The sequence below is a fragment of the Lineus longissimus genome, chromosome 2, assembly GCF_910592395.1.
Source record: "Lineus longissimus chromosome 2, tnLinLong1.2, whole genome shotgun sequence".
NCBI lineage: Eukaryota > Metazoa > Nemertea > Pilidiophora > Heteronemertea > Lineidae > Lineus > Lineus longissimus.
Window position 1 is genome coordinate 25,388,966 of NC_088309.1, and position 25,156 is coordinate 25,414,121.

At 39.8% G+C, this 25,156-nt stretch overlaps 4 protein-coding genes across 6 annotated transcripts; 2 read left to right on the forward strand and 2 right to left on the reverse strand.

The window, feature by feature from the left end:
• The first annotated feature begins 7 nt into the window (after positions 1 to 7).
• Positions 8 to 3,239, forward strand: LOC135483225 (density-regulated protein homolog). 2 transcript variants are annotated; one of them, XM_064763893.1, is made up of 6 exons: positions 8 to 77; positions 448 to 541; positions 712 to 837; positions 1,230 to 1,400; positions 2,149 to 2,294; positions 2,638 to 3,234. In XM_064763893.1, exons 2-6 carry the CDS (start codon positions 454 to 456, stop codon positions 2,680 to 2,682), a joined length of 576 nt encoding a protein of 191 aa, XP_064619963.1. In that variant the 5' UTR covers positions 8 to 77; positions 448 to 453; the 3' UTR covers positions 2,683 to 3,234. The 2 variants fall into 2 exon arrangements, with proteins under 2 accessions (XP_064619963.1, XP_064619962.1); XM_064763892.1 differs by lacking the exon at positions 8 to 77 and adding an exon at positions 224 to 346 and having other exon boundaries at positions 2,638 to 3,239.
• A 516-nt stretch (positions 3,240 to 3,755) lies between these two features.
• Positions 3,756 to 10,307, reverse strand: LOC135483226 (replication protein A 70 kDa DNA-binding subunit-like). Its single transcript, XM_064763894.1, has 13 exons — positions 10,147 to 10,307; positions 9,334 to 9,381; positions 9,051 to 9,126; positions 8,592 to 8,715; positions 8,257 to 8,369; positions 7,847 to 8,036; positions 7,533 to 7,704; positions 7,159 to 7,351; positions 5,645 to 5,784; positions 4,992 to 5,333; positions 4,642 to 4,755; positions 4,335 to 4,529; positions 3,756 to 4,145 (listed from the first exon to the last, which is right to left on the reverse strand). The coding sequence occupies exons 1-13, from the start codon at positions 10,177 to 10,179 to the stop codon at positions 4,044 to 4,046; spliced, it is 1,842 nt and encodes a 613-aa protein (XP_064619964.1). The 5' UTR covers positions 10,180 to 10,307; the 3' UTR covers positions 3,756 to 4,043.
• A 290-nt stretch (positions 10,308 to 10,597) lies between these two features.
• LOC135483229 (merlin-like) lies at positions 10,598 to 23,896 on the forward strand. 2 transcript variants are annotated; one of them, XM_064763896.1, is made up of 13 exons: positions 10,598 to 11,068; positions 11,707 to 11,835; positions 12,094 to 12,300; positions 17,274 to 17,501; positions 17,787 to 17,921; positions 18,214 to 18,288; positions 18,847 to 19,083; positions 19,672 to 19,803; positions 20,172 to 20,257; positions 20,502 to 20,619; positions 20,833 to 20,978; positions 21,423 to 21,582; positions 21,871 to 23,896. In XM_064763896.1, the coding sequence occupies exons 1-13, from the start codon at positions 10,952 to 10,954 to the stop codon at positions 21,919 to 21,921; spliced, it is 1,821 nt and encodes a 606-aa protein (XP_064619966.1). In that variant the 5' UTR covers positions 10,598 to 10,951; the 3' UTR covers positions 21,922 to 23,896. The 2 variants fall into 2 exon arrangements, with proteins under 2 accessions (XP_064619966.1, XP_064619967.1); XM_064763897.1 differs by having other exon boundaries at positions 20,514 to 20,619.
• Positions 12,421 to 14,580, reverse strand: LOC135483227 (uncharacterized). The gene is made up of 3 exons (XM_064763895.1): positions 14,188 to 14,580; positions 13,731 to 13,901; positions 12,421 to 13,303 (listed from the first exon to the last, which is right to left on the reverse strand). Exons 1-3 carry the CDS (start codon positions 14,506 to 14,508, stop codon positions 13,124 to 13,126), a joined length of 672 nt encoding a protein of 223 aa, XP_064619965.1. The 5' UTR covers positions 14,509 to 14,580; the 3' UTR covers positions 12,421 to 13,123.
• Positions 23,897 to 25,156: the final 1,260 nt, after the last annotated feature.

Genomic DNA, 25,156 nt, shown 5'->3' on the forward strand with positions numbered 1-25,156 from the left:
CGCATACTCAGTACAGAAAAATCCTCTTACTTCCGGTTTTTGGCCTGTGTCAAAAACTGCATTTTTAGACAATTTACGTTAGTTTTTCTGAAATATCCATGTAACATTTGTATGTCAGTAGCTTATACAGTTAATGTAGCATCTAGGATATGGTTGATTGTGCCGAGATATGCGCAAAAAGCTATACATGTGGACTGGTTTTTGTAGTACACACTACACTCACACTGTCTACAGTAATGCCCGTACAAAGATTGCGGTACAGTACTGGTCAAAAGTGACAAACCCTGCCCCTTTTCAAAAAATTTTAGTTGGTATCCAGATGTTGGCTGTTGACGACAACTTGTATGTGAGTACTTATGACTTGTTATTCTTGATACATGCTGTAAGCTGTAGTAACCTGTTATACTGTTGGTTGACAATAAACTTTATTTTCTTCTATTTCATCAGGTCAGGATGGCCACTCAAGGGAATGAGAAGTTTAAACTCAGTTATGAAGGTCCAAACGAAGATGTGAAATATCCTTTGCAAGTGTTGTACTGTGGTGAGTATCATGCAGTCACGATTGGCCAACTCTTGGACATCTCCTCTACTCTATAATTGTGTGGGGAGGACGTCATGGCAAAATCCTGAAGTGACAGTAGATGTAGGAATAGGATTCAAATTCACGCTGATAAAGTCTCAGACCTTTCAGTGACTTGTCTTTTCATTCAGGTGAATGTGGTCTACCTGTTGAATATTGTGAAAATGGTCCAGAGGAAGATTATGAAAAGTGCAAGAAATGGCTCCAGGATAACGTGCCTGATGAATTTGAAAGGCTTACAGTCACTGATGCTAATGGTGAGTAAATGTTCCATGAGGCTTTCTGATTGGAATAGAACATACAATGAAGCTGACAAGGTTTTCTAAACATTCAAGGATTGAAGATTCTGCCCTGGCAATAATGAAATGTTTAACTTATCATTTCACAATCAGATGTGGCCAAATAGAGACATAACAAAAAGCGGAAAACCTAAAGCCTAGTCAATAAGTTAACTGATGTCACAACAGAGTGACTTTATAATTTAGTGTCATTTCCCAAAAAGTGGGCCTCCGTGTGACGCAATGGTTTATGAAATAATGAGTAAGGTTTCATTTGAATTTCACGAATTGTGGTGTGAAGGTCACAATTCATTGACATAGATCAATATGTTTACTAAACTCGTCCTGTTATTATTAAAACTCCCTTCTAGACGGTGAAGAGAAGGAAGAAGGTGAAAAGAAGAAGAGGCAAACACGTGGTGGCCGCGGTGTCGCCAAATCTTCCAAGAAGAAACAAGCAGCACCACAGAAAATCACAGTATTCAGAGCATCCAGAGGCAAAAAGAAGTTTGTGACTGTGATAAGAGGTTTAGGTTCTCATGGTAAGACGTTTTTATGGAAATACAATGCATGGGGCAATACAAAGGTATAAGTCTGACATGGAACTGACACTTGTTATTTCTTTATGTGTTAAGTCCTGTTTGATTAATAGCCTTGACAGTAATGCCATCATTGGTACAATAAAATTGCTCATACAAAGTAGCCTTTTGTTTTTGGCACATAGTTTCCTTGGATCCTTCACACCTACTTCACACTTCCTTGACAGGGCTCATTCATTCTGTGAATCTTGCACCATAGGATGCCTTGTGTAGCGGTAATCCTCTTATATACAGTTTGTCTGGGGAAAGATTTAAAACTGTTTAAATTACATTATGATTTGTCACTGGACAAGTACCCTGGATGATAAGGACTTTCAGCTTCCTACTAGGAGTTCTCTGTCAGTGTGGCAAGCATGCTATTGAATCTCTTCTTCTACTTGGATATCGATCATACATACATGTCAAAAATCATTGCACATAGTCCAGGTTCTTGTGTCTTCTTGACCTTGAAACTTGGTAGCCTGTGCTAGAATAACCGTCCTTACATCATCAGCATTCCCAGAGCAAGATTGGAGTTTGTTGATGATGATTGGATACAATAAAAAACAGTCTTACTGATAGACACTTGTTAAGGGTTTCCTGTGGTGGACTATTAGCACTTTTGTTAAGTTTTAGCATCAACTTCAAAGAACGCGGTAGCAGGTTCTCTGTGAGTATATTTCTCATTAGTTATACTATTTTTCTTCTACAGATATAGATTTACGTGATGCAAGTAAACTATTTGGTCAGAAATTCAGCTGTGGTTCATCTATACCTCCAGCAGGTGATGATGAGATAGTCATTCAGGGGAATGTCAAGGATGATTTAATTGCCCTCATCACAGAAAAATGGCCCAAGGTGAGCTGACATATTCCACTGGTTCTTAAACAACTCAACCACCTCCTATCAAAAGTTAAGGTTTCCAAGTTCTACATACACAAATATGCATCACCAAGTAAAACCTCTCATCATTTGAGGTCAGCTGCATTCATTTTAAAGCAATCAGATGCAATAAATGCTCATTTGTTAACTTCTGCATTTGGTCTTATATTAAAAAGATGCAGTTCTTCAAAGTCATGAGGCATGGCTGTTGAGGACACACTTCTACAGGTTGTGCTGTCGTGCTTGCATACTTGTAATCGGATATTGTACCTATCCATAGTGAATTACAATTTTGTCAATGAATTATTTTTTCTTTCAGATTGATTATGATATGATCAATGATTTAGGGGACAAGGCAAGATGATCTGCTGGCAAGCTTTCCAACTGCAGTCATCGATATTCAGGTTAAAAAGGACTAACTGTGATGATGAACAATGTATTTGCATGGACTTGAACAGCTAAGTGCCGACATGTTACTGCTATTGGGAACAATTTTCAACAGAATGAGCAGGTCATCAAATTATTGATTGAACCAGAAGAAGACACTTTTCTTGAAAGACTAGTTTATGTAAAAGTGCAGGGTCAATCTATGCACATTAAACCCTTATGATATTTCATTGTCATTCTCAGAAATTATTAAAGAAATTAGTTTCTTGGACTTTTTTTGGTAATTCATGATACAATGCCTTTTATCTGATGGATGTCTCTTGGTTAGCTCAATACTGGCTATGACCCCAAGTCATGCAATGCAGTCTGAAGGCCTTTATCAACCTATACATACATGTACTAGGATATCATATTATGTGCTATTCAGTGATTTTCCTGTTTTTGATTTGATACTGTATCGTCTCAAAATTTTCCTGATATGTGGTGGAAAATAAATTGCCAGTTGTTAAAATTTGTGTTATATACATATACGAGTTGTGTGTGAATATTGGAAAGAATTGACCTGAATGGGACTCGGTGGGACCTTGGAACCACACACGGTAGAATATCTTGGTCCTAAATACATGTAGAGAAGTATCTTAACCACAGAGGTCAAAATGTTTAGGAACAACTTATTGTGGAACTATAATCACTGTCTTTAGCAACAAGACTTGCCAATGGGGATGCAAGACAAACTACTTTTACATGTACATGTAGATGTGCCGCCTGCCAGGAAAGCATGCCATACATGTATGTGAAGTCCATGGAGACGACACTTCACCAGGCTTAGGATAGGTTTGTTTCCTTGTTTCCGTCCGTTGTGAAACCGATTTTAAACATCTTGGTTCAGTCTTGCATGTTCAGAGATTTTTTCCACTTCTAATCAGACACAGGTGAAAGCTGTTCTAGTCCCTGGGGTGAATACATGTAATGGTCAAGAATGAAAGTTTTCCACTCTACAAATCAAATATATCATCTGCATAACAGAAGAAAATCAAAAAAATTACCAACTGCGAATGATATAATTTATTTAGCATGATAACAACGAGCAGTGATCGCATGACATTCTCATGCATACCGATTCTCGCCTTTTTTTTGCACATGGAGACAGAAGCACATCACTATCGACGAAACATGTACAGGTTACTATTTGAGATGGTTATACATACATGTATATGAAAGGCTGCAGTTAAGGTACTACAGAAATTATTTCAATATGAAATGGCGAGAGATGTAAACCAACTACATGTATGGGTGAATTTGACATTCGACAGTCCAGTTTGTATCATTTTCAGATATTCAAACAGCCATTTTCTCTATCTCGTCGATAAGATGTTGGTTGTACGTTTGGTATTCGACAGGATTGACATTCACACAAATTGACTTCAGTCGCGATTCATCCTGAAAAGACACAAACAGTAAGATTTAAATTAAACTAAAGTAAAACACTGGCCGATCTAGTTTGAAACACAACTGTATAAGAAAAAAGTATTACAAAGCCACAATCCAAGTTTTTCACAGCTTGATACAGGTACGTTTGCTCAAATCCAACCCATTCTGTCTTTGTCTGAGTTCACTACATGTACTTACATTATACTTCTCAACCTTTGATCTGACTTTCATCGTCCATTGCGACCAGACAGCTTGCTGGAACACATTCTCAAATGCGGTGTCATCCTCTGTTTTGAAGGCACCGAGCTGCTCCGCCGAGATACCCAGAACTGCCTCGGCTGTTTCTTGGAAAAAAGTCACCCAATGGTCATCTGTACAATCTTGAACATTGGCCTGAAATAAGTCAGAGATAAAAATGAAACATGGCTGATCAAAGAGGATCTTGATTTTTTGGTGAGCTGTTCTGCCTGCTGGGCTGAGGAAAGAACAGCTTTGTGTAACTTACACTCAATATCATTCTCCACTTAAAGGCTCCAAACTCTTCATTACATTTCTCACATCGGAACATTGCATTGCCTTGATCCACAACCTTCTTGTTGCAATCTTTGTTGGGACACGCCTGCAAAAACAGAAATCATATCAATTACTCATATTCATCGAGACATTTCCCAAAGTATGGTTCACATGACAGAAGTCTTAAACTAGTAGTGTGTCAGTTCATCAGATTTAGTTTAACATGGCGTCTCCTTCTGAGAACCCACTTGAAATAACAGAACTACCACAGTTCCCGCCCAGTACACAGAAATATGACCGAGCTATATTCACTGTACTGTACTGTATAGGATAAGCAATTACCTTGTATAAACAGTTATCCTTTCTAAATCCCGCCAATAATCCCTTGATATTAAAGTAATCAGGTTTCTCTCCAAGCCCAATGTTTCCACCCTTCACGTCACGCAGCAACATCCAGTTTGTTCCACCTGCTCCACCACTTCTGGCATCTCCCTGGAACTTCTCAAACTCTTCGTTCTGCCCTTCATTATCGTACCAACCCCTCAAGAGGTGGGCCTCTCGGATGTCGGGGTTCGTCATCATTGTACAGCTGCTCAGCACTGACAGGGACCTGCCTCCATAATCTGACACCTTACAACCCTTTACAGCGAGGACAGGACAACCAGTTGCATCAAATTTCTCAGCCTGTAAAAAAACCATGAAGGGAAAAACCTGAAAACTTTCTGATTAAACTCCATGCACAAAGAAAATTTCTGAGGAAAACTCCCAATCAGCAAGTACTTATTAGCAAGTAGATTGATCTTAACTTGATATTAGTTAAGATCTTAAGAGCTTTTAGGCAAGACATCACAAGATCCCTAGATTATCTCCCCAAGCTGAGTTTGTCTCAATCTCAAGTTGAAAGAACATGACAATCATCTATTGTCACGAAGTACTGGTATCTTTACCAAAGTTCCTGCAGAACAGTAGCAACTAAACATCCTTCATCAACTTACATCAGAACCCCATAATGTGAGGGAGACAGCAACCTTTGACTGATCCACTATTGTCAGATCCCTCTTTGTGAATTCTTTATTTGTTGACCTTGATGTAATCGTCGTTGCGTCCCCTGCTTGTTTAACAACACCGATCACATCTGGAAGAAAATGTTAATAGGAAATGGTTTGTTTGTAAACTACAGTGTCTTCCCAGATTGTTTTGAACATGTCTTGTAAAAACCGTGACAACTACGGACCGCCACATTCGAAAAATATTTTCAAAGCAACATTCTCACTTATTCCCAATCTTTATCACAGTAATCTGAGGCCATTCAAAATAAATTACTTGTTTATCATCACTCCACCTCACGATATTTGGAGGGGAGGCCCTTTGATATTGATATTTGATATTTTGTTTGGCGCCAGTGTTTGATGGGGAGGGCCTTTGATATTTGGTATTTGATATTTTTCGGTCATGAACTTGGCAATGTATTCCATTGGGAGGGGCTTTGATATTCGATATTTGATAATTTTTGGACTGACATATTACAAATGTATGTATAAGCCATGTCAAGTTATAATCAGTACAACAGATGTGTCAGGGAGGCCTAAAAATGTATACAGTGATCAAATTCCAAAATGGATAGATAAAATAAGGACAGGAGAATACAAATTAAAGTTTAATTACAAAACTTGTATGGACATCAACAGCTGTTTCTTTTTTATATCCTGGTCACCATGATCTGCTGATGATTTATTCCTCTGACATTTTACATGTATGTACCGTACAAATCCATGTATATCTGACACAAGCATGCAAAGTGACAGCAAGCAGCATGGCCCCAAGTCTCGCCCATTGAAAACATTCTCCTCATACACCACATAGTGTGTAAGCTTTGGTCAAACATTCATGCGTTGAGCAAGAAATAAAAACACATGCGTTTATTCATCTCGATTCCAGGCTCATCGGCAATATAAAAATAACTGGTAGGCCGATACGCATTTGCCCATGCAGGTATGAGGTTGAGAAAGTATTGGTTCCAAAATCTCCCCGAGTGTAGTCTCACTGAGTCAATAATTCTTTTGTGTGCTGACAATTCACTTTGAATGAAAATAATTCATTGCCGTTGAGCGAGACTGGTGTCACCTGTACTGAGGTATTGAGACATTTTTTCAGCATCGGCTGGCTGCATGCTGCGTCTCTGGATTTGTTTAGTCGTAACTAATACCACATGTGTGATGGCCAGAACGGGGAAATGGATATCAATTATCAACAGGCCACCGGGTCAGGTAAAATTAGGGCGGTAGGTTGTTTGAATCTGAGTTGGAAGTTGAGGGCACAACTTGGAGCGGACGGTACCTTGATATTTGATATATCGAATATCAAAATAATCGGCACGGGACCTAAATGTCGGGGCGGGCGGTGATGATAAACAAGTAATTTATGTTGAATGGCCTGAAATAGAAGACTCGTACTAAATTTTATTCCCCATAGATGGATCCAAACAAATGAATATCCTTCTACTACATACCCACTGTCGTATTAGCAGCAACATTTCCGAGATTCTGGATGGGACAAAAGTCAAATTTGACAGTCGGTAAAGATCCATCGTCGTCTGATGGTACAATAGTCGTCTCATTGTTGAACGTCATCTCGTAGTCATTGTTAACAGACGAGTACTGTTTATTGGCAGTTTTCAGGGTTCCTTTGCTCACATAATAAATCTATGAAAAAGAATAGAACAGAAAATAAACATCTAGCACAACAGCAGACGACAAGCAGTATGAGCGTGATGTCACAAAATATCGAAAAATTTTAAGGATTTGAACCAACATTTGCCAAAAGTATAAAAAAATAAAACAGCTAAGGCCAATATGGTGAATGAGAGGGCCACACTCAACCTACCTTGCCAACCTCAAGCAGTTCATAAAACTTATCAACAGCATCATTGAAACCAGTTGCCCGGATTTCCCCACTCTCATCAACGAAGTTGACTGAGAACAACCGTCCCTCACCACGCGAATTGCTCCATGTCCTGATTCCAGATTTTTGACTGACGCGGGCCCTGATTTGCCATCTGAAAGTATTTCACAAGGAAATGTCAGTAACGTCGTTACTTTGATTGTGACGTGTCTAATGTCACACAACACTCACTTTGATGAATAACAACTGCAAATGTGCAAGAATAATGTGGGAAAAGGATTTCCAAACAACTGTACCTATTTTGATATGGTGTAAGACTGTCAATAGGGTGGACTCGCATTGAAGTCCCACCTGGAGTCTGAGGACTTTTCTGTAACGCATTGTTGCCATAGAAGTTACCACCTCTATTCATGTTCGCAGGGGGTGCAGGCTTCGGGGCTGGATCCCGATTACTTGCAAAATCAGGTTTTGTTAGATCAGGTTTTTCTGTAAAATAACACACAAGAAATATAGATACCCAAATCAAGGACATCTAGGTGGTGATGACCTATTCCACTTTCCGTTTCTGAATAGCCAGGCCAAGCGGAAAAAACCCATCAAATGGTCACACCCCAACAGAGACCTAAATTTGATTGGTGTTGTGTCGTCATCGTTGATTACTTCGTACGTAGTGAGAAAGACGAATTTGCTTAGAATTGCTACTTACGCTCGGGGACGACACTCGGCTGACCTGATTTGAACGCTACGGGATTGCCGATTTTATCACCAACATCACAACCACGTGCAAGAATTGCTATATCTTGCAAAATCACCACACGTCTGAAAATGAATTGAAAAAGCCATTAATGCTTGGATAGTGCCGTCTTCGGCATTCAAGTTTTAAAAATTCAACATTAAGAGGAGTATACCCCACGCTCGACTCCCCCTTCAGAGTTTTTTTAAACGTTTTACGCATTCACAGATTCAGACTCAGATCTTATGCGGACATAGATTCTGCTCAGATTTCTGGACGCGACCCTGCTAAGTGAATATTGTTCATACCTTTGACCTCCCGCTTTTTCATTTTGAATAGTGTTGCACAAAAATTTCTCTAATTTGATCACTGCGTAATTGTCCAATTCTCCATTCTCGATGAGATGATTGAGATGAGTGGCCAGCATGGCAGCTGAAAGAGATGACAAAGGTTCACACAATGAAAGTTTTTGTATATTAACCACATGGGAATTTCATGACCTTGACCCACTTACACTGGAAAAGCTATCGAAAAGTAGGTCACACTGACCTCAATCTTATTCAATACGCAGCGATGCCTATGTCTCCATATCAATTTTGAGGAGTGTATTTCAAATAGTAGTATTGGTAGTCACAAAATGTGTCACAGGTCTGAACATTGTATACGGACTAGAATTAAGGGGAAACGACTGGTTTTCCAAAGCATAACTGTTCCTGGTATCCGAGATTCCAAAGAGAGCAGACAGCAACAGGTCATGTCGAACTCACATGATTGAAAGTTGACGCCATCTGAGAGCACCAGCCTGTATCTGTCCGATGGTCCTCCAGGGATCTTCCTCTGGCCCTATAACAAAACAAATCAACAAAAGCTTTAAAAGCATTACGGTTATTCCCCATTGCTTAGATTTAGAACTCAGATTAAAGGGGATTCCGGACGACCAACGTTTTTCTAACTTAACAAACGGAATACAAAACAACCCCACCGACCATGACGACAATTCCAACCAAGTCCCCAAAGGAGTATCAAGACAAAGAAGTACTATACACTCACAACAATCTGCAAAATCGGTGAAGTAACATCATGGCCAGTCATAAGTTGCTGAAAGAGAAAGAAAAAAGAATTATTCTTGTTTGTAATACACTCGATACATCAGTCTCCTGATCTTCGTGATTGTCATCTGCCAATGCCCACTCTCCAAGCTGGGCTAAGGATGCTTTATAAGTTATAGCCAGGTCCTGATCCTAGGTACCTTTAAAGGGCATTAACCATTTCAGCAAGTACTGGTCCATTTATTTTAATACCTGCCAACACCGGGGGCATACCATCCATAAATAAATAACTGCTTTCCAGTTTCTGTACCACAGCCACAGGCGCTTACATCACAGGCCTATAGGCAACGCCAACAGGGCCTAGTTGATTCAATGATAATGTTTCTTCACCCTCTGAGCAGGCGCAAATACCCCAATCATTCGGGCCAATCACAATGCCAATTGCCATGCGCAAATCTATTTTAAGAGTCTCAACAGTTTAGTTTGGCATGTCTGGATGCTGTTGAGTGTTGTGTAGGCCTACTGACTGTCACTGTGTACTGTAGTGCTCAGCTTCTGGCAGCAATCAATGACAGATTAAAAAAATATCATGACGATATGCTTAGTTGATGTCATGATTCAATTCATAAAACTTCCATTTCTTCGACTTCCTTCAGCATGTTCAGCATCAGCCATGTCATGATGTAGGCCTACTGTCAATGTCTGTCAGCATGCATGACATGTACGTGATGCATACATGTAATATGTATGTTCAGGCCTGTCGTGCGACTTGTTTTTGGTCTTCCCGGATCAGTGTTTTTGATGTCGTACAAACCTCAATCGCACCACATGTCAGGTCCATACTCATCTTGAATACGTATTCGTTTTATTTGGAGACGGCTTTTGATCCAGTCTGGTGAATCTTTATTGCAAAACAAGCATAAAAACAACTAATAATTGACAACATCAGCAAAAATCGACAATCACCCGCCAAATTTTCTCATGCGGTATAAATAAAGAGTGGCATTGCGAAGTGGAACGAAGTCCGCCAAATAGCCAGACAAATAGGGCTTCAGGTAAGAATAAACTGCAATTTGAGCAAATAAGTGTCCAATGATATATTTTAGTTCATAGAATAGCTTTAGTGATGTAAGAATTATAAGCTATGGCAGCTTTATTCTATCGCAAGCCCGTTTTGTTAGAAATGTTTCGTGTTTCGGGTCTAAACTTATAAAAAACCAGTTTGAACCTCGATGACAGGTAGTAAAAATCTTTGGAGTCGAGGTTGTTACAAAAAGTGTAATCTTCATCGAATCATTCAATCTATTTTTGGCTTCCGAACTTACGGAAAATGTGGTTCGGGTCAATTTAGTCCTGTTCGGCCAAGAAATTCTTGAAATTCCTTCCGTGATGAGTCACGCTTTAGCCAATTTAGCCACTTTCGCAAATTTCCTATACTTGCTATACCTTTAGTGTACATTCATGACATTGATGTACAAAATGTACAAGTTGAGCTGGTGTTATCTCTGCGATTTTACATGGATTTGAGTAATTTTGTACCAAATAAATTGTATCGTTGATGAAATGAAAAGCAATTCTCTACTGTAATGTAACTGACTTGTCTGAAATATTTGGGCAATATGCCTTTTGGTAGTCTCAAAAGAGGCGGGGCCTCAACCGCCACAAAATCAAAACAGTCGAAAGCTTACCCTATCCGCATCACCACCATGGATGCAGAATTGGAGTTCAATATCGGGGTAAGAATATATACAGGGTCTAGAACTACCGACATCTACCTTTTTGCAGGGCCAGACGACGAATCGGACGCAGGACAACGCCAGCCTCGCACAGCCTAGGCCCTATAGCCACATGGCACCGGGGGAGGGGGGCAAGCAAAAGTCAGGCACTAGCAAAAGCCAGGCACTAGCAGTGCTAAGTCATTCCTGCACCAGAGTTGTTAAGTTGTCTATATGTCACTGCATGTTGATAATAGAGGCCCTTGCACCAGGCGGAGGAAGCCACTGCTGGCCACAGGTTTGTTTGGGCCAGCAGTGGCTTCCGCCGCTTGGTGTAGGAAGCCACTGCTGGCCACAGGTTTGTTTGGGCCAGCAGTGGCTTCCTCCGCTTGGTGTCAAAGTGTCTATGAATTCTGTACCCCATCATGGCCCATATCCACGAAGCAAGGAAGTTTGGCCAGCTTTTGAACCTGGATGTCTGGCGCTGTTTTTACTGTTAATTACGTTCCAGAAAAAGAGCAAGCATACAAAAGCTGCTGTTTTGTTACTGCTAGCGGTTGTAATCTTTACTTCAGAAGGTGTTGATAAAGATCGTCAGAATTCTCCAATTTTCGATCTATGCATTTATTATGACTATACCAGTGTTGAATTCTTTTCAGGTCAAAAGTACTGGTAAGGAATTGTATGAGCTTGTTTGCCGAACAATTGGATTGAGAGAGACATGGTATTTTGGTCTACAGTTTGTCACTCCAAAAGGACACCTTGCTTGGTTGAAGTTTGATAAAAAGGTAAAGATAGATTTTAAGGCTTTGATACTAGCCGGATGATAGAAAATAAAAAGACAAATGATGTCATACTGCCTTGATATAGTTCACCATTTAGACCAGTGTTTATGGACAGGATTTTGTCATGAAATTGATACTGATGTTGTTGGATTTTGGATGCACAAGTTGCTCTAATATTAATGGCATCGTTTCAATTTTAAGGGTGTGCATATGAAACAGTAATAATTGTTACAAATTTCTACAATGTACTTTTGATTTCAGGTACTTGATCAAGATATCCCAAAGGAAAGTCCGCTGCCATTTTTGTTCCTTGCCAAATTCTTCCCAGAGGACGTATCTGAAGAGCTCATTCAAGAAATCACCCAGCATCTTTTCTTTCTGCAAGTCAAACAGTCCATTGTCAATGGTGACATCTATTGCCCACCAGAAGCATCAGTCCTGTTGGCTTCCTATGCAATACAAGCAAAGGTAAGGTTGTGTATGAAATACCTGGTGATCAGGTATGTCAGGGTTGTGTCCTTTGGCCAGTATTCCTCCTCATTCCTCCTTGAGGAGTAAGTCTGAAGAACATGAACTGAAGTCAAATCATAAACTTCTCTAAATACTTTATTTTGTCATTAAAATTACAAGGTAACCTTTAATAAATGTTTTGAAATCAACATCGTTATTTGAAACTATCAAAATAAATTTTATGAGAAATTTAATATCATCACTATGCTAGATTCTATAGTTTATTGATATTAGGGCCTACTGTCAACAAATAAAACCTGTGTTGCTCGTTTGAGAGCCTATCTCATTAAAACATGTAAAATCTAATTGGTAAATTTTGTTTGCCTCTTGCTTGAGTCAAGACATGTGATCAAAACATGAATAAAATTGAGTATAATATCATAAGCTTTGAAATCCAACACCAGCACAGTGTAAATACTGCTCTTTTGTAATTGATCATTGAGTGGGGCGAGGATAGTTTATATAGGATGAGATGACATTTGTCCTTTGTCAGGGGCTCATTATTGCCTCGTGATAAGCCATAGATCTGGAACGTGTGAATGTGATTTCTTTGTTGAATGTGAAGGAAAAGATCAAATAGCCATACAGTGCTTGAAATTCTTTAGCAAGCTATCACTAGAAACGTGGGGATGAGTCAGGAAAACTGCATGCCCTTTTAAATTAAAAGTGGTAATGTGATCATCATCATACAAGGCCAGCACAATTAAATCAATAAAATATTTATGTTACACCCAACTACTATCAAAATGTTATCTGCCCAACTGCTGTCAAGTTGAAGTGTTCACAAGGCCTGAACAATCCATGAAAACATGATTGTGAGGCAAACTGTTGTCAAGTTGTAGATGCTTGTAGCACCACTGCTAAGGTCAACGTAAGCGTGGCCGCGGTTGGTAGTGCCATGGTTTGAAATCCTATCTGCTTGCACTGCACCACTTGCCCAAAGTATTTCTATCTTTTTTGTCTGTAAAAAAAGATAAAAAAATTACGAATCTAATAAATACAGCAAACTACCATGTAAATGATGCAATCTTACAGTCCATGGGCTAGCAAGGGTTCCAGTGCACCCACCTATGGATAACTTTATTAGCTTGGGTAAATGGTTTCTGCACCCCTTTCTCTGAGGAGCATGAGGACATACCTTTCTTTTAAGTAAAATCCTGCTAAATTTTGATCCTGTGAAGAATAAATTTAAGGCCAAAATAATCCATGAAAGAAAATATTTGCATATTAAAAATTATACAACAGACGTCATTGACGATAATGTTGTATCTTATCAGTGGTGAATGGCCGGAGAATTGCAACACGATCACAGCAGGTCGCATTTTTGGAAAAGTCTGTTATTTCAAAAACTACTAAATGCACAAATGAACTCTCAGTGTGCAACTTACGGGGTCAATGGTCACATCTTGTTGATCAGCGGCTGCCAAGGGTCTGGAGAACTCAAAGAGAGATTTAGTCCCAACGTGTGATATGGACAGAAGTCTCCCATTCTGAGTTGCATCTTTGGTCGGCCTACCACCTTCACCAGTTGCACCAGCTGGCTTAACCGATATCATGTCCTGAAAAATAATGGGAAACATTCATTTTTCAAATCTGTTTGCAAAACCTTGAAGCTATTGTAAAAAATGAGTGAATCCTTTGTGGTTCAAAGAAATCTTCATTCAATTTCAAATCTGAATTTGAGAGATGTTGATTGTCGTGCTCAGCTGAATCTGTACCAGGAATCAAAATCCTTTTCACTAAAATTTGTGATTATTTTTGGTTCCATTTCATATCTGTGTTGGTTGGTGGTGGTGGTGGTGGTGGGGGGCTGATCAACAAGTCACATAAATGCTGAAAACCTACCTCAAGCACGTTTTGATTCAGTGAGTTGTTGAACCCTACATAGATATCTGCTCCCCACATCCCTTCCGTTTCTGACACCTTGAAGCCAACTCCAACATAGGATCCTTTGGGCGTTACCACCGCACAGGTAAATGTGGTGGCATCATAATTCCAGAAGAAGTGGGCTCCCTTTACGTCTTTGCAGTAATCCCATTTCGTTGTTACTGTTGTCATGCCAGCCGGTAGTTTGACACTGGAGCATTTACTCCCATACTGGACACTTGCTACTACACAAGTGGCTGCAAGCATTACCACACAACGTAGAAAATAATACCGATCCATAGCCTTCTGTATCACAAGAGTGTCGTTCCAGATCGATGTCGCTCGTTCGATGGCCTAGGTTTATCTAAACAAATCAGGTCACTATGGCCAGATAAAAGGCTGGTTGAGTTATGGATGGCCAACATTTTGTTTGATAGCAGTTCTTAGTTAAATATTAGTGCGCACAACACCCATAATCCATTCATTCAGTGAGATGCCCCCCAAAAGGTTTGTTGACACCATTTGAATGCATCTGCAAGTTGTATTGTTGAAGCCAAAGAATGCATGGAAATGAAATAAGAAAGACATTGTTGATAATATAGCCATCCAGTATCAGCACAATGGGAGTTGACCTTGGACCCGCCATAATAGTAATAATAATATTAATAAATACCGGATATTATAGTGCCTTGTACAAGCTAAGCATGCTCCAAGGCACTTTACAATGGAGTTAGAAGCAAATATTTGGATTTAAAACAGTTTGATAGTGGTAAAACAGATAGATTAAAAAAAATTGAGTCTCTAAAACATAGATGGCACATTCGGAATATAAGTCTATGTAGCTACCAACTAAAGGCTTCGCGGAACAAATGGGTTTTTAAGTGATTGTCTGAAAGTTGACCCAATCTCTAAGTCCTTCATGGCATCTGGAATCCCATTAAAAAGTCTTGGTCCACTGACTCCAAATGATCGGTCTCCATTGTTCGTTTTGGTCCTTGGGACGATAAGTCTTGTTTTAGCTGACGATCTTAGTGACCGAGCTGGTGTATAGGACCTTATCATATCATGCAAGTATGAAGGTGCACTGTTGTTAAAAGCTTGAAAAACCATAAGGATAATTTTGTATTTGATACGAATCCTCACCGGCAACCAGTGCAGCTGCTCCAAGACCGGAGTAATATGTTCACTGCGTTTGGTACGCGCGATTATTCTGGCAGCCATATTCTAAACACGTTGGAGTCTGCCAATGGTTGCATCTGGGAGACCATAAAAGAGCGAATTACAGTAGTCCAACCTGGATGTAACCAAACCATGCACAAGAAAGCGACATGCATCTTCTGTAAAGCATCGACAGATTCTACCAACGTTGCACAATTGCATATAGCAACATCTTGTAACACTGTTAATGTGAGCTTCCACAGACAAGGAACGGTCAAACAAAACACCGAGGTTTCGAACGGTAGAGACTGGACTAATTGATACCCCATCTATGCTGAGGCTAAGATCATAATCATGGCATTGGTTTTTAGGAGCAAAGAACATGACCTCTGTTTTTTCACTGTTTTGTTTCAAGAGATTAAGATCCATCCATTTTCTGATATCCTCGAGGCATGTTTCTAGCTGTTTAATAGCAGCAGCATGGTTATCAACATCTTTTTTCTTCAGAAAAATATAAAGTTGAGTGTCATCGGCATAGAAGTGGTAATCTAGCCCATGCCGCCTTATCAGGTCACCAAGAGGTTTAGTATACATAGTATAAAGCTTTGGACCCAACACTGATCCTTGCGGTACACCAAACTTCAGTGTTTTCGGTGATGACAAATTACCATTTATATTAACTGATTGGCACCGGTTGTCCAAATATGACATGAACCATTTAAGAGCCGACCCTGTCACATTGTAAACTACTCTCAACCGCTCAGCTAGTATGTTATGATCAATGGTATCAAACGCAGCCGATAAGTCCAACATGACTAGTAAAGCAACATCCCTCCTATCAAGGGCAGTGAGGATGTCTGACTGAACGCGGAGGAGAGCAGTTTCTGTGGAATGGCAAGGCGTATAGGCACTCTGAAAGGGTTCACGTAGGTTGTTGACATTTAAGTGATCGTCAAGCCGCTTTGACACCACCTTCTCAATTATTTTGGATACAAAACTCAGACTTGAAACAGGGCGGTAGTTGTTAAGGGTGTCCTGATCTAAACCCGCCTTTTTGAGCAATGTCTGATATGTGCTTCCTTGAGACTGTTCGGTACCACATCGTCCCTCATTGAACTATTTACAATGTTTGTGATAGGTGGCACAAGTTCGTCAATACAATCCTTCAAGAGCCATGTCGGCAGTGGATCAAGATCGCACGTCTTGGGTGCACTAGCAAGAATTGTCCTCTTGAATAGAATTTTGACCTTTTTCTTAAATAATTGAAGTGGGCGGGGGCAATGCATTGAAATAGATGCCAATGAGGCCAAGTGCGTGTGAACAGTTATTGGGTTCCAAAAATGAGAGTGCTGGCAAGTTGTCTTGTGCTTGAAATCGTTTACTGGAGGACCCAAGAATGTTGGCCTTGAAAGAGGGTGTGGCTTTAGTCTCATACATGTATCTTGAACGAAGTTTCAAAGGTTGAAATTGAGCATGTTAACCATTGGTGCGTCAAGATGTATTGTTATGTAAACTTCAGTTTGCATTCAAGCAGCCTCCTGGCTCCCTGGAGTATCATTTTTGATACCCCCATAAACACTGACAATAACAACATCAGTTCACTATAGAAATTTAAAATTGTTTCATCATAAGTTTGAAAATAGTCATCCAATACAAATGAACTGCTATAGAAGTTAATACTCAATCAAAGCATGTGTCGAACTAAGTGAAAATTTAAAGTTTTTACTAATGGGGCTGGCCCTCATCAATGAACTATACATGTACATACATTTCTTACCAAACAAGCATCCATGAAAACAGGATGGATATGAAGACTTTTGTCAAGCAAGAACATTTTCTAATCGAAGATCTAATGCAAGATTTAAAAGATAAAATTAAAATTGTCTACTGTATTTGCTATATTTTAGTATGGTGATTACGATGAGTCATCGTACCGGCCTGGAATGTTATCAAACGAAGAACTGCTTCCTCAGAGGGTCATGGACCAGTATCAGCTGACACCAGAGATGTGGGAAGACCGCATCAAGGTTTGGTACGCTGACCACAAGGGCATGACCAGGGATGAGGCAGAAATGGAATATCTGAAAATTGCTCAAGACCTTGAAATGTACGGGGTGAATTATTTTCAAATCAAGGTGAGTCAATTACCAACAGAGTCATTAAGGGTATTTTCACAAAGTCCAACCACAGCTTGCACTCGGGTCCTCCGCTCCAGTCAGCTCCTTGTCAATGCATCGATCTGCACAAAGATGATCGCTGCATGGAGGGCTCACTCCGGTTCAATCCGGTTTGCATGCCTTGAGAAATATATGGCACGTACATTGTAATTTGAATCTAGGCCTATGTCGGAGATGATTGTAATTTTTTCCAAATAGACTTGTTGTTGAGAGTTCTGCTTACGATTTTAAAAATCTTTTCAGAACAAGAGAGATACAGATTTGTGCCTTGGCGTGGATGCACTGGGACTCAACATCTATGAACGAGACAATCGCTTGACGCCAAAAATCACTTTTCCCTGGAGTGAGATCAAAAACATATCATTTAAAGACAAAAAGGTGAGTTCAGGCAAGGTGAATTGCAAGTCAATTATAATTCATGTCACGTTTGTGTGGCCATTTTGAACTAACCGGTAAATCATTTAAATACGCAGGTCTGAAATTTTCTCCATGAGGTTTAGTCATTACTTGCCTGTGGCAGTCCTGAATGTTGTCTGGGTTGCAGGTTTGTGGTAATCGAATCAATTGCCCAAAGCTGACCATTTAATATCACTCTGTAGTTTTTCTTTCATACTCACCATTGTTAACAAATTTCTACTCTAATAAAGTAAGTTTCATCTTTGTATTTCAGTTCACGATTAAAACAATGGAGAAGAAAGCTCCTGGCTTTGAATTCTTTGCAAATAAACCAAGGGTTAATAAACTGGTGAGTTTTTTTGACAGGTTTTCGTTTGTCAATTTGTCAATTAGCACTTTTTAGCACCAATCAATCTGTTTGATGTTTTCAGTGATAAATATTAAATAGCTGCATATTTGTTATTTATGATCAATCAGTCTGATTCGGTTGTTTCACTAAAACTTTGGCAAACCTTACATGATACTGAATTTCAGAAATCCTTCAACAAAGAACCAGTAGTTGTTCAAACTAAAAAAAAAACAAGTCAAATTTGAATTTTTGTTTTACTTTGGATATCACTGTGCTGTAGGTTTCCTCTGCTGTTCATTTCCTTGCATATTTTCTCAGGTGCTAGAGTAATGTGTCATTTCCTTGCATATTTTCTCAGGTGCTAGAGTTATGTGTGATTTCCTTGCATATTTTCTCAGGTGCTAGAGTTACGTGTGATTTTCTTGCATATTTTCTCAGGTGCTAGAGTTATGTGTGATTTCCTTGCATATTTTCTCAGGTGCTAGAGTTATGTGTGATTTCCCTGCATATTTTCTCAGGTGCTAGAGTTATGTGTGATTTCCTTGCATATTTTCTCAGGTGCTAGAGTTATGTGTCGGCAATCACGAGTTATTCATGCGGCGGCGGAAACCGGACAGTATCGAAATCCAACAGATGAAAGCTCAGGCGAAGGAGGAGAAGGGGCGCAAACAGGTAGAGAGGGACAAGTTGGCGAGGGAGAAAGAACTTAAGGAAGAGGCCGTGAAGGAGAAGGAAGAGCTACAGAGGAAGCTGAATCATTTACAGGATGAGTTGAGGCTTGGTCAGGACGCGCTGGTAAGCAATGCAAGCTGCTGCATTCTTCCTGTCATGAATGTTTTAGGGTTCAAGACAGCAGCAGGAAGTGCACCGCACGCAGGTTAAAATACTTCAGAAAGTTATCATGACGACCAAAATGATGTCAAAGTTCAGACAAAACTCATGTCTCTGTCGCACAGGGTTTAGTCCTCTGGTACATGTATATCTGATTCTACATGTATTACTTTCCTTTGTAGAGAACGCTGGTATGTGTTGTTTCAGTTGGTTTGCTTCAAAAGTTTGCCTCATTCTCTTGAATAAAATACATCTTGGGGTTTACTTCCAATGTTGGCCACACTTTCTATGCTAGCAGGCTACTGAATTTAAATCTATAGATAAAGGCTTATTTGAAATCTTTTTAAATTACCTTGCTTTTGCGTGGGAGTGGTATTCCCCGGAGTGTCGGTGCTAAAGTCTCATACTCGCTTTAGTTCTCTTTATGCCTTAGTCTAGAAGACACCAATGCCATAAATAAGTTGTTAACAGTATCATACTTCAAGTATTCCCACAACTTGATCAGGCCCATGTCTGGCCTTGTCTATTCACTTCCTTCAACCTTTATTACAGCGCCGATCAGAAGAAACTGCTGAGTTGCTTCACGAGAAAGCGCGCATTGCTGAAGAAGAAGCCATGTTACTGAATCAAAAGTCTTCTGAAGCTGAGGCAGAGGTCCAGAGGATGAAAATATCAGCTATGAAGGTGTGTACGGGTTGTTGACTTTTCTTCAGGAATTGGCTGAAAACTGGTGCTTTTTTTGGTTGTGAGGACAAAACACTCAACATGAGTCTATGAGGTGACCTTGAAGGTTACTCTGCCTGACCATAAGCCCACAAATGACAACAGAGATTTGTCAGGATTGTGATCGGAGGCTGAGATACAGATGCAATTGATGCAACTCAACTGATTGGTTGAGTTCCTCTCATATATGATTTGGGGAAGTACTCTTTAAGATTCCGTAATTTCCCTTAGTGATTGGGTATCTTATGGCTAACCTTTGGGTGTTTTTCCTGGTTTGAACTAACTATCAATCAAGTCAAAACCACTCAACTTATGTTTGATATTTTCAGATAGAAGAAGAGAAACTCTTGATGGAACAGCGAGCACATGATGCAGAGATGCTGGCCGCACGGATCGTCGAAGATTCTGAAAGAAAGTAAGTATCTTAAAACTTTGGATAATTAGACACATTTCTCTCTCATTGCATTTTCCAATTTTTCTGTGAAGTTTAGAGGAGTCTGAATTTTATTCTCCTTGATTCAAGTTCTAATCACATTAGACCTCTGTTACTTCATGGAAGTTTTAAGGTTGTGTCTATGTTTGTATTAAAACAGTCCCTTGGAATTTAATCGCTCATAACTTACTAATACTGCATGTGTCTCCGTTTACTTCCTATGAAGTTTTCATTACAGGTATCAAGAGCATGAAATGTTAAAAGATGAGTTGATCAAAGCCAAATATGCAGAAAGCGCTGCCAAAGAAAAGCTGTCCCTACTTTCTCAGAGTAGTCAAATGTCTGTGAGTATTGTCGAATTCTCAAAGGGTGCTCAGAGTTGAATTGAATCTTAAATTGCGTGAACAAGTCAACTTAAAATGACTGGTTTGGGTGTTGATTCTGATTCCTCTGTGTGCTCACTGATTCTTGTGCCAATACTGATAATAATGATGTGGGTTTTTTTATACAGTTTTTCATTTACCACAAAAATGATATCACTCTCTATCTTGTTGCAGAGTCTTTACAGTTACAATCCGCTAGTATCCGAGTTGACTGACCTTGGCCTCGACTCTGACCTTGTCTCAACCGATACAGAAGTCACGTGTGACCTGACAACAAATGGTGACATGGATCAGCTGTCGAGAGAAATCGAGAAGGAAAGGTAGGTATCTGCAATATGTTCATGTCTCATCCTGTTGCGGCCAATGTCTCAAAAGGTATTGGTATGCCTTTCATTTTGAGGCCACTAACATGATTTTCGACCGAAGGACCCGAGAAAAAGCATTTGCTCTGGGAATACGGTACACATGTTAAATTTATTCACATCCATCTAAGTTGAAAATGCCTCTTTTTTCGGCATTGGCTTTAATATGCTCTGAATCATTTTATCACTTTGGCTGTCTCAAGCATCATGGCATAACAAGTGGTTTTCCATATACTCCACCTCTGGTATTTCAAGCTGGTGTGTCAAGTGATCAGAACACTCGCCCTCTAATGGCCTTTCATTTGTTTGTTGCAATGACGAAAGAGCGAGAAAAAATTCTGAATCACAGGATGCATGTCAAGATGACACTTAACATCCTTGCTTAACATTTATCAATTTCAGGGTCGAGTACATGGAGAAGAGCAAACACTTACAGGAACAGCTACGCGAGTTGAAGTCTGAGATCGAGGTGCTCAAAGTCGAGGAGAAACAGACACAGATGGATCAAATACACGAGGAGAACTCTCAGAAAGGAGAAACCAAGTTCACAACACTGAAGAAGGTAGGTCAAGTCTGTTTACTTCCATAGACAAGTCTAGAGGGACAGAACACTGCCCCAAGAACAGAACACAGCCTAGAGGAGCAGTGTGAGTGTGGTCTTGTAACAGAGTTGTGGACACATAATCCAATCTATGGCGTTTGATACCCGATGCTGAAACTTGGCTTGTGTCCTTGGAAGGGTCACTTTACCGTCATTTCAGTGTCAATGGATTCCTTGTGCCTGGTTTATGTCCCTACGTGATTTTTTGCATTTAAGGGTCTTTAACATTTTTATTTTCCATTCTTCCAGATCCGAGGTGGTACAACGAAATCAAGAGTCGCTTTCTTCGAAGAATTGTAATTTGTCAAAAACTTTCATGTCTTGCCAAACTATGCTGAAGTTGACTTAAAGGTATAGCTCTGTATGTGTGTTTATATTTCACTATGCAATAGTCTCACTAAAATGTGTTCAGTTACAACAAAAACAAGAAAGCGAGCTTGTATATTTTTGATAATAATCACAATGACATACTTCCTAGGCCGAGTTGTTTTGAAAGAAAGTGCTACGTTTGAAAATCTTTGTAGTTGAAGGTTTTATGTGTGTATGTTTATGAATTGTGAAAGGGGAGAATCTCAGGTTATACATGGCTAAGCAACCTCTCTTACAGGGGTGCTGCAGTTGCTATTTGGTTTTTGATAGGCTGCAACCCCTGTCGACAGTCCCGCTAAAAATCCAAGGAAGCTGGACTGCTGCAGTGGAGCAAATGAATACACGATTTGCAGCATTATTTACAGGGGTCGCTGTCTGTAAAAAGCCAAAAAGGAACTGATGTGCCCTGGTGGCAGAGTTTGCGAGGCCAAGATCTGTGAGTGGTGGTTAAAAAGGACTAAGTCTACTGTGTAGGCATGAACTTTTGAGGGGAAATAATCTTTTTGCAGGAAATGATAGATTGTCTCGGAAATCCGAGTTTATACTGGTGCTGACTTTGTCCAAGCTCAATAATCTGTTCTTCAACTTTTACTGGGTGATGCAAACTGCTTTAATAGTGAAAAGCAGGATTGCTCTGATATTTGAGCGAAATGAAATCATTATGCTTTCTGTACATGTGTATTAAGATGTAGTATCGAGAGACATGATATCCTTGTTGTGCCTTTGAAAAATAGTTTCAGTTTCATAAAGTTTTACTATTGCATACAGGAATCCATCCTGAGCTTCAGGTTTTTGATACTCCTACGTCGTTTGTAATAGCGAGAGCTGGAGCATATGGAAAACCACTGGGTGCCGAGGATGACAGGAATCAGGCTAGCTGCTGAAACAAATTCTGTTCTATAAAAGCTTGATGACTTGCAAGGTGAAGTGATCATGTTAAACTGAACAGAGCCTTGTGTATAATGGAACTTTATATCTACAACTGTGTATCAGTCCACCATACTAGGTGCCAGAAAAAATACTGCAAATATATGCAAGCTTCAATAATTGATACATTTCGTCGTCCACGAGTTATATGTTGGCACATTATGCATACCTTATTAAGTTAGCTATAAAACCATGTTGATTTAATCATAAGCTGTTTAAGAAGATCAGCTTTATATCCATTTTACTTGTAATCACATGTTATTTATTAAAGCCTTTTAGGAATGATTGAGTTTAGATTTTAGGGTGTTCTATCACCAAATGTCTTTTTGTTGTGCACAGGTCTGCTAATGACAAGATGAGAAGATTCAAAAATAGAATGCCTAAAGGATTTTGTTTGCCCAACTGGAAATTATGCACTGATTTATCTGTGTTATTTCATCATCTGGGGCTAAAAGTACTATGTGCACATGTACATGTAGTTTCTTTTTATCAACATGTGACGTCAATATCCAGATGCCCGAATCATACAAGTTTAATAATTCTAACTTAATTTTTGGTGGAAGCTGAAAGGTATTTGTTTGATTCTGTCTATGGCTTACTGTCTCTTGGGTGGATGGCTCAGAGGAGTATTTACAGTTACAACAACATTTGGTGTTATGTGGCTGATGTGATCTGTTAGGTGCAACACGTACCGTAGTTCATTTGTCTGCCAACCATAAAAACCTAGTGCATATTACAACAATTGTTAAAAAGTGAATGGACACCAACACCAACTTCCTAACTTATTTTGAAAATACATAAGTATTTCAAAATATGATTTGAAATAGTTTGAGGTAACTGTACGCATAAACAACAAACACTTGGTGTCTTGATCTTTTGAACAAGACTGTACATGTGAATAGATTTATATATATTTGAGTCTTTCTCGATTATCCAGAGGAAAGTTTTATCTTAGTTCTTCTAAATTGTATTTTTAAAACCAAATAAAAATTTTCAAGAAATTACACATAGCTTTAGTCTTTATTGTCTTTTGCCCATCAATCAATTGCCTCATCATCAACAAGTCGCAGTCATGCAGCATTTTGGGCGACCATGCTCATCGCCGCCATTCTGGTCAGTCTTCCAAAAGATTGGCAATTTAGTAACGACCATCTGTTTGTCAAACATCATCATATAGAGGACAGTAATAATATCAACTCATCCTGAACATGCAAATTTCAAGAATAATGACCAAATCTGTGAAGAGCTTTGCAGGGTTGGCTCTGTGAATTTTTTCCTCCTAGCCACTATTTAGCCAAGTGGGTGTCACTTTTAGCCATATTGAGTCAGCTCTAGCCATTGCCGATCGTTTGTCCATCTTGGGCCGACCCAGCCCATACATGTGCGAGAATGGCAGCCCGCCAGTACTGAGACTAGCCAATCAACGATCTATTCGAGAAACCCGTGACCGGAGACTCTATGGCAACGAAGGGAGCGGGAAACTGGCCGATAATGTATGCGTAAGGTGACCAGCAGTGCCACCAAAATCACTGGCGGCAACGGGTAGAACTACAATGCAGACGACAGCAACCACGTGTGATAGCGCCGCCCGAAAATATGCCAAGTTTGACTGACTAACAATCGTTCCTCAGTGCATTGGGGGTGGAAGTGGATCTTTTTGATAGACTTTGACCAATTTTCGCACAACACTATTACTCTCTCGCCAAAACATGGCAATTCAAACTGAATTCGCAAAATTTTTAGCAAGACATTGTTTTACATATGCAGCATTCGCAAGTGGTTATCTGATCTCACGAGACTGGCAGTACACAATATACACAATATCTACAACAATTGTGTCGTCAAGGAGAACTGGTTCGGTTCCTGGAATTCACATCGGAGGTGAATGGGTTGTCAACTGAAGTCAAGTAGTGTGAGATGGATATACCTACAAAAGCACATCAAGATGATTTGCAAATCTGCAAAAGCCAGTCTTATTGGCTGAATAAGCAAATTTCTTGATCAGATGAGCATTCTACGTCTGATTCATGCATTTGACTTATTTTATCACGCCTGGATTCGAACAACTATCTCCTGTCTCCCCGAAAAGACCATTGCTCCACTCCAACGAATCCAGAACTGAGCAGCCCAGATCAGCAGCAGAACTAGAAAGCATGACCACATCACACCTGTCCTCAAAAGTCTCCACTGGCTCCCTGTTAACCAGAGAATACAGTTCAAGATACTCCTGCTGTGCTTC

What these genes read in the sequence shown, in the direction of transcription:
- LOC135483225 (XM_064763892.1), top strand. Translation starts at nt 320, where the DNA reads ATGTTGGCTGTTGACGACAACTTGTAT. An exon ending in AAGAGGTTTAGGTTCTCATG is followed by an intron (nt 1,401 to 2,148) that starts GTAAGACGTTTT and finishes TTTCTTCTACAG; the next exon opens with ATATAGATTTACGTGATGCA. An exon ending in TCACAGAAAAATGGCCCAAG is followed by an intron (nt 2,295 to 2,637) that starts GTGAGCTGACAT and finishes TTTTTCTTTCAG; the next exon opens with ATTGATTATGATATGATCAA.
- LOC135483226 (XM_064763894.1), bottom strand. Translation starts at nt 10,179, where the DNA reads ATGAGTATGGACCTGACATGTGGTGCGATTGAG. An exon ending in GAAAAAGCGGGAGGTCAAAG is followed by an intron (nt 8,370 to 8,591) that starts GTATGAACAATA and finishes ATTCATTTTCAG; the next exon opens with ACGTGTGGTGATTTTGCAAG. An exon ending in AGTGGAGAATGATATTGAGT is followed by an intron (nt 4,530 to 4,641) that starts GTAAGTTACACA and finishes GACTTATTTCAG; the next exon opens with GCCAATGTTCAAGATTGTAC.
- LOC135483229 (XM_064763896.1), top strand. Translation starts at nt 10,952, where the DNA reads ATGCCTTTTGGTAGTCTCAAAAGAGGCGGGGCCTCAACCGCCACAAAA. An exon ending in AACCAAGGGTTAATAAACTG is followed by an intron (nt 18,289 to 18,846) that starts GTGAGTTTTTTT and finishes ATATTTTCTCAG; the next exon opens with GTGCTAGAGTTATGTGTCGG. An exon ending in CTCAGAGTAGTCAAATGTCT is followed by an intron (nt 20,620 to 20,832) that starts GTGAGTATTGTC and finishes ATCTTGTTGCAG; the next exon opens with AGTCTTTACAGTTACAATCC.
- LOC135483227 (XM_064763895.1), bottom strand. Translation starts at nt 14,508, where the DNA reads ATGGATCGGTATTATTTTCTACGTTGTGTGGTAATGCTTGCAGCCACT. An exon ending in TGAATCAAAACGTGCTTGAG is followed by an intron (nt 13,902 to 14,187) that starts GTAGGTTTTCAG and finishes ATTATTTTTCAG; the next exon opens with GACATGATATCGGTTAAGCC. An exon ending in AAGATGTGACCATTGACCCC is followed by an intron (nt 13,304 to 13,730) that starts GTAAGTTGCACA and finishes CTTTTTTTACAG; the next exon opens with ACAAAAAAGATAGAAATACT.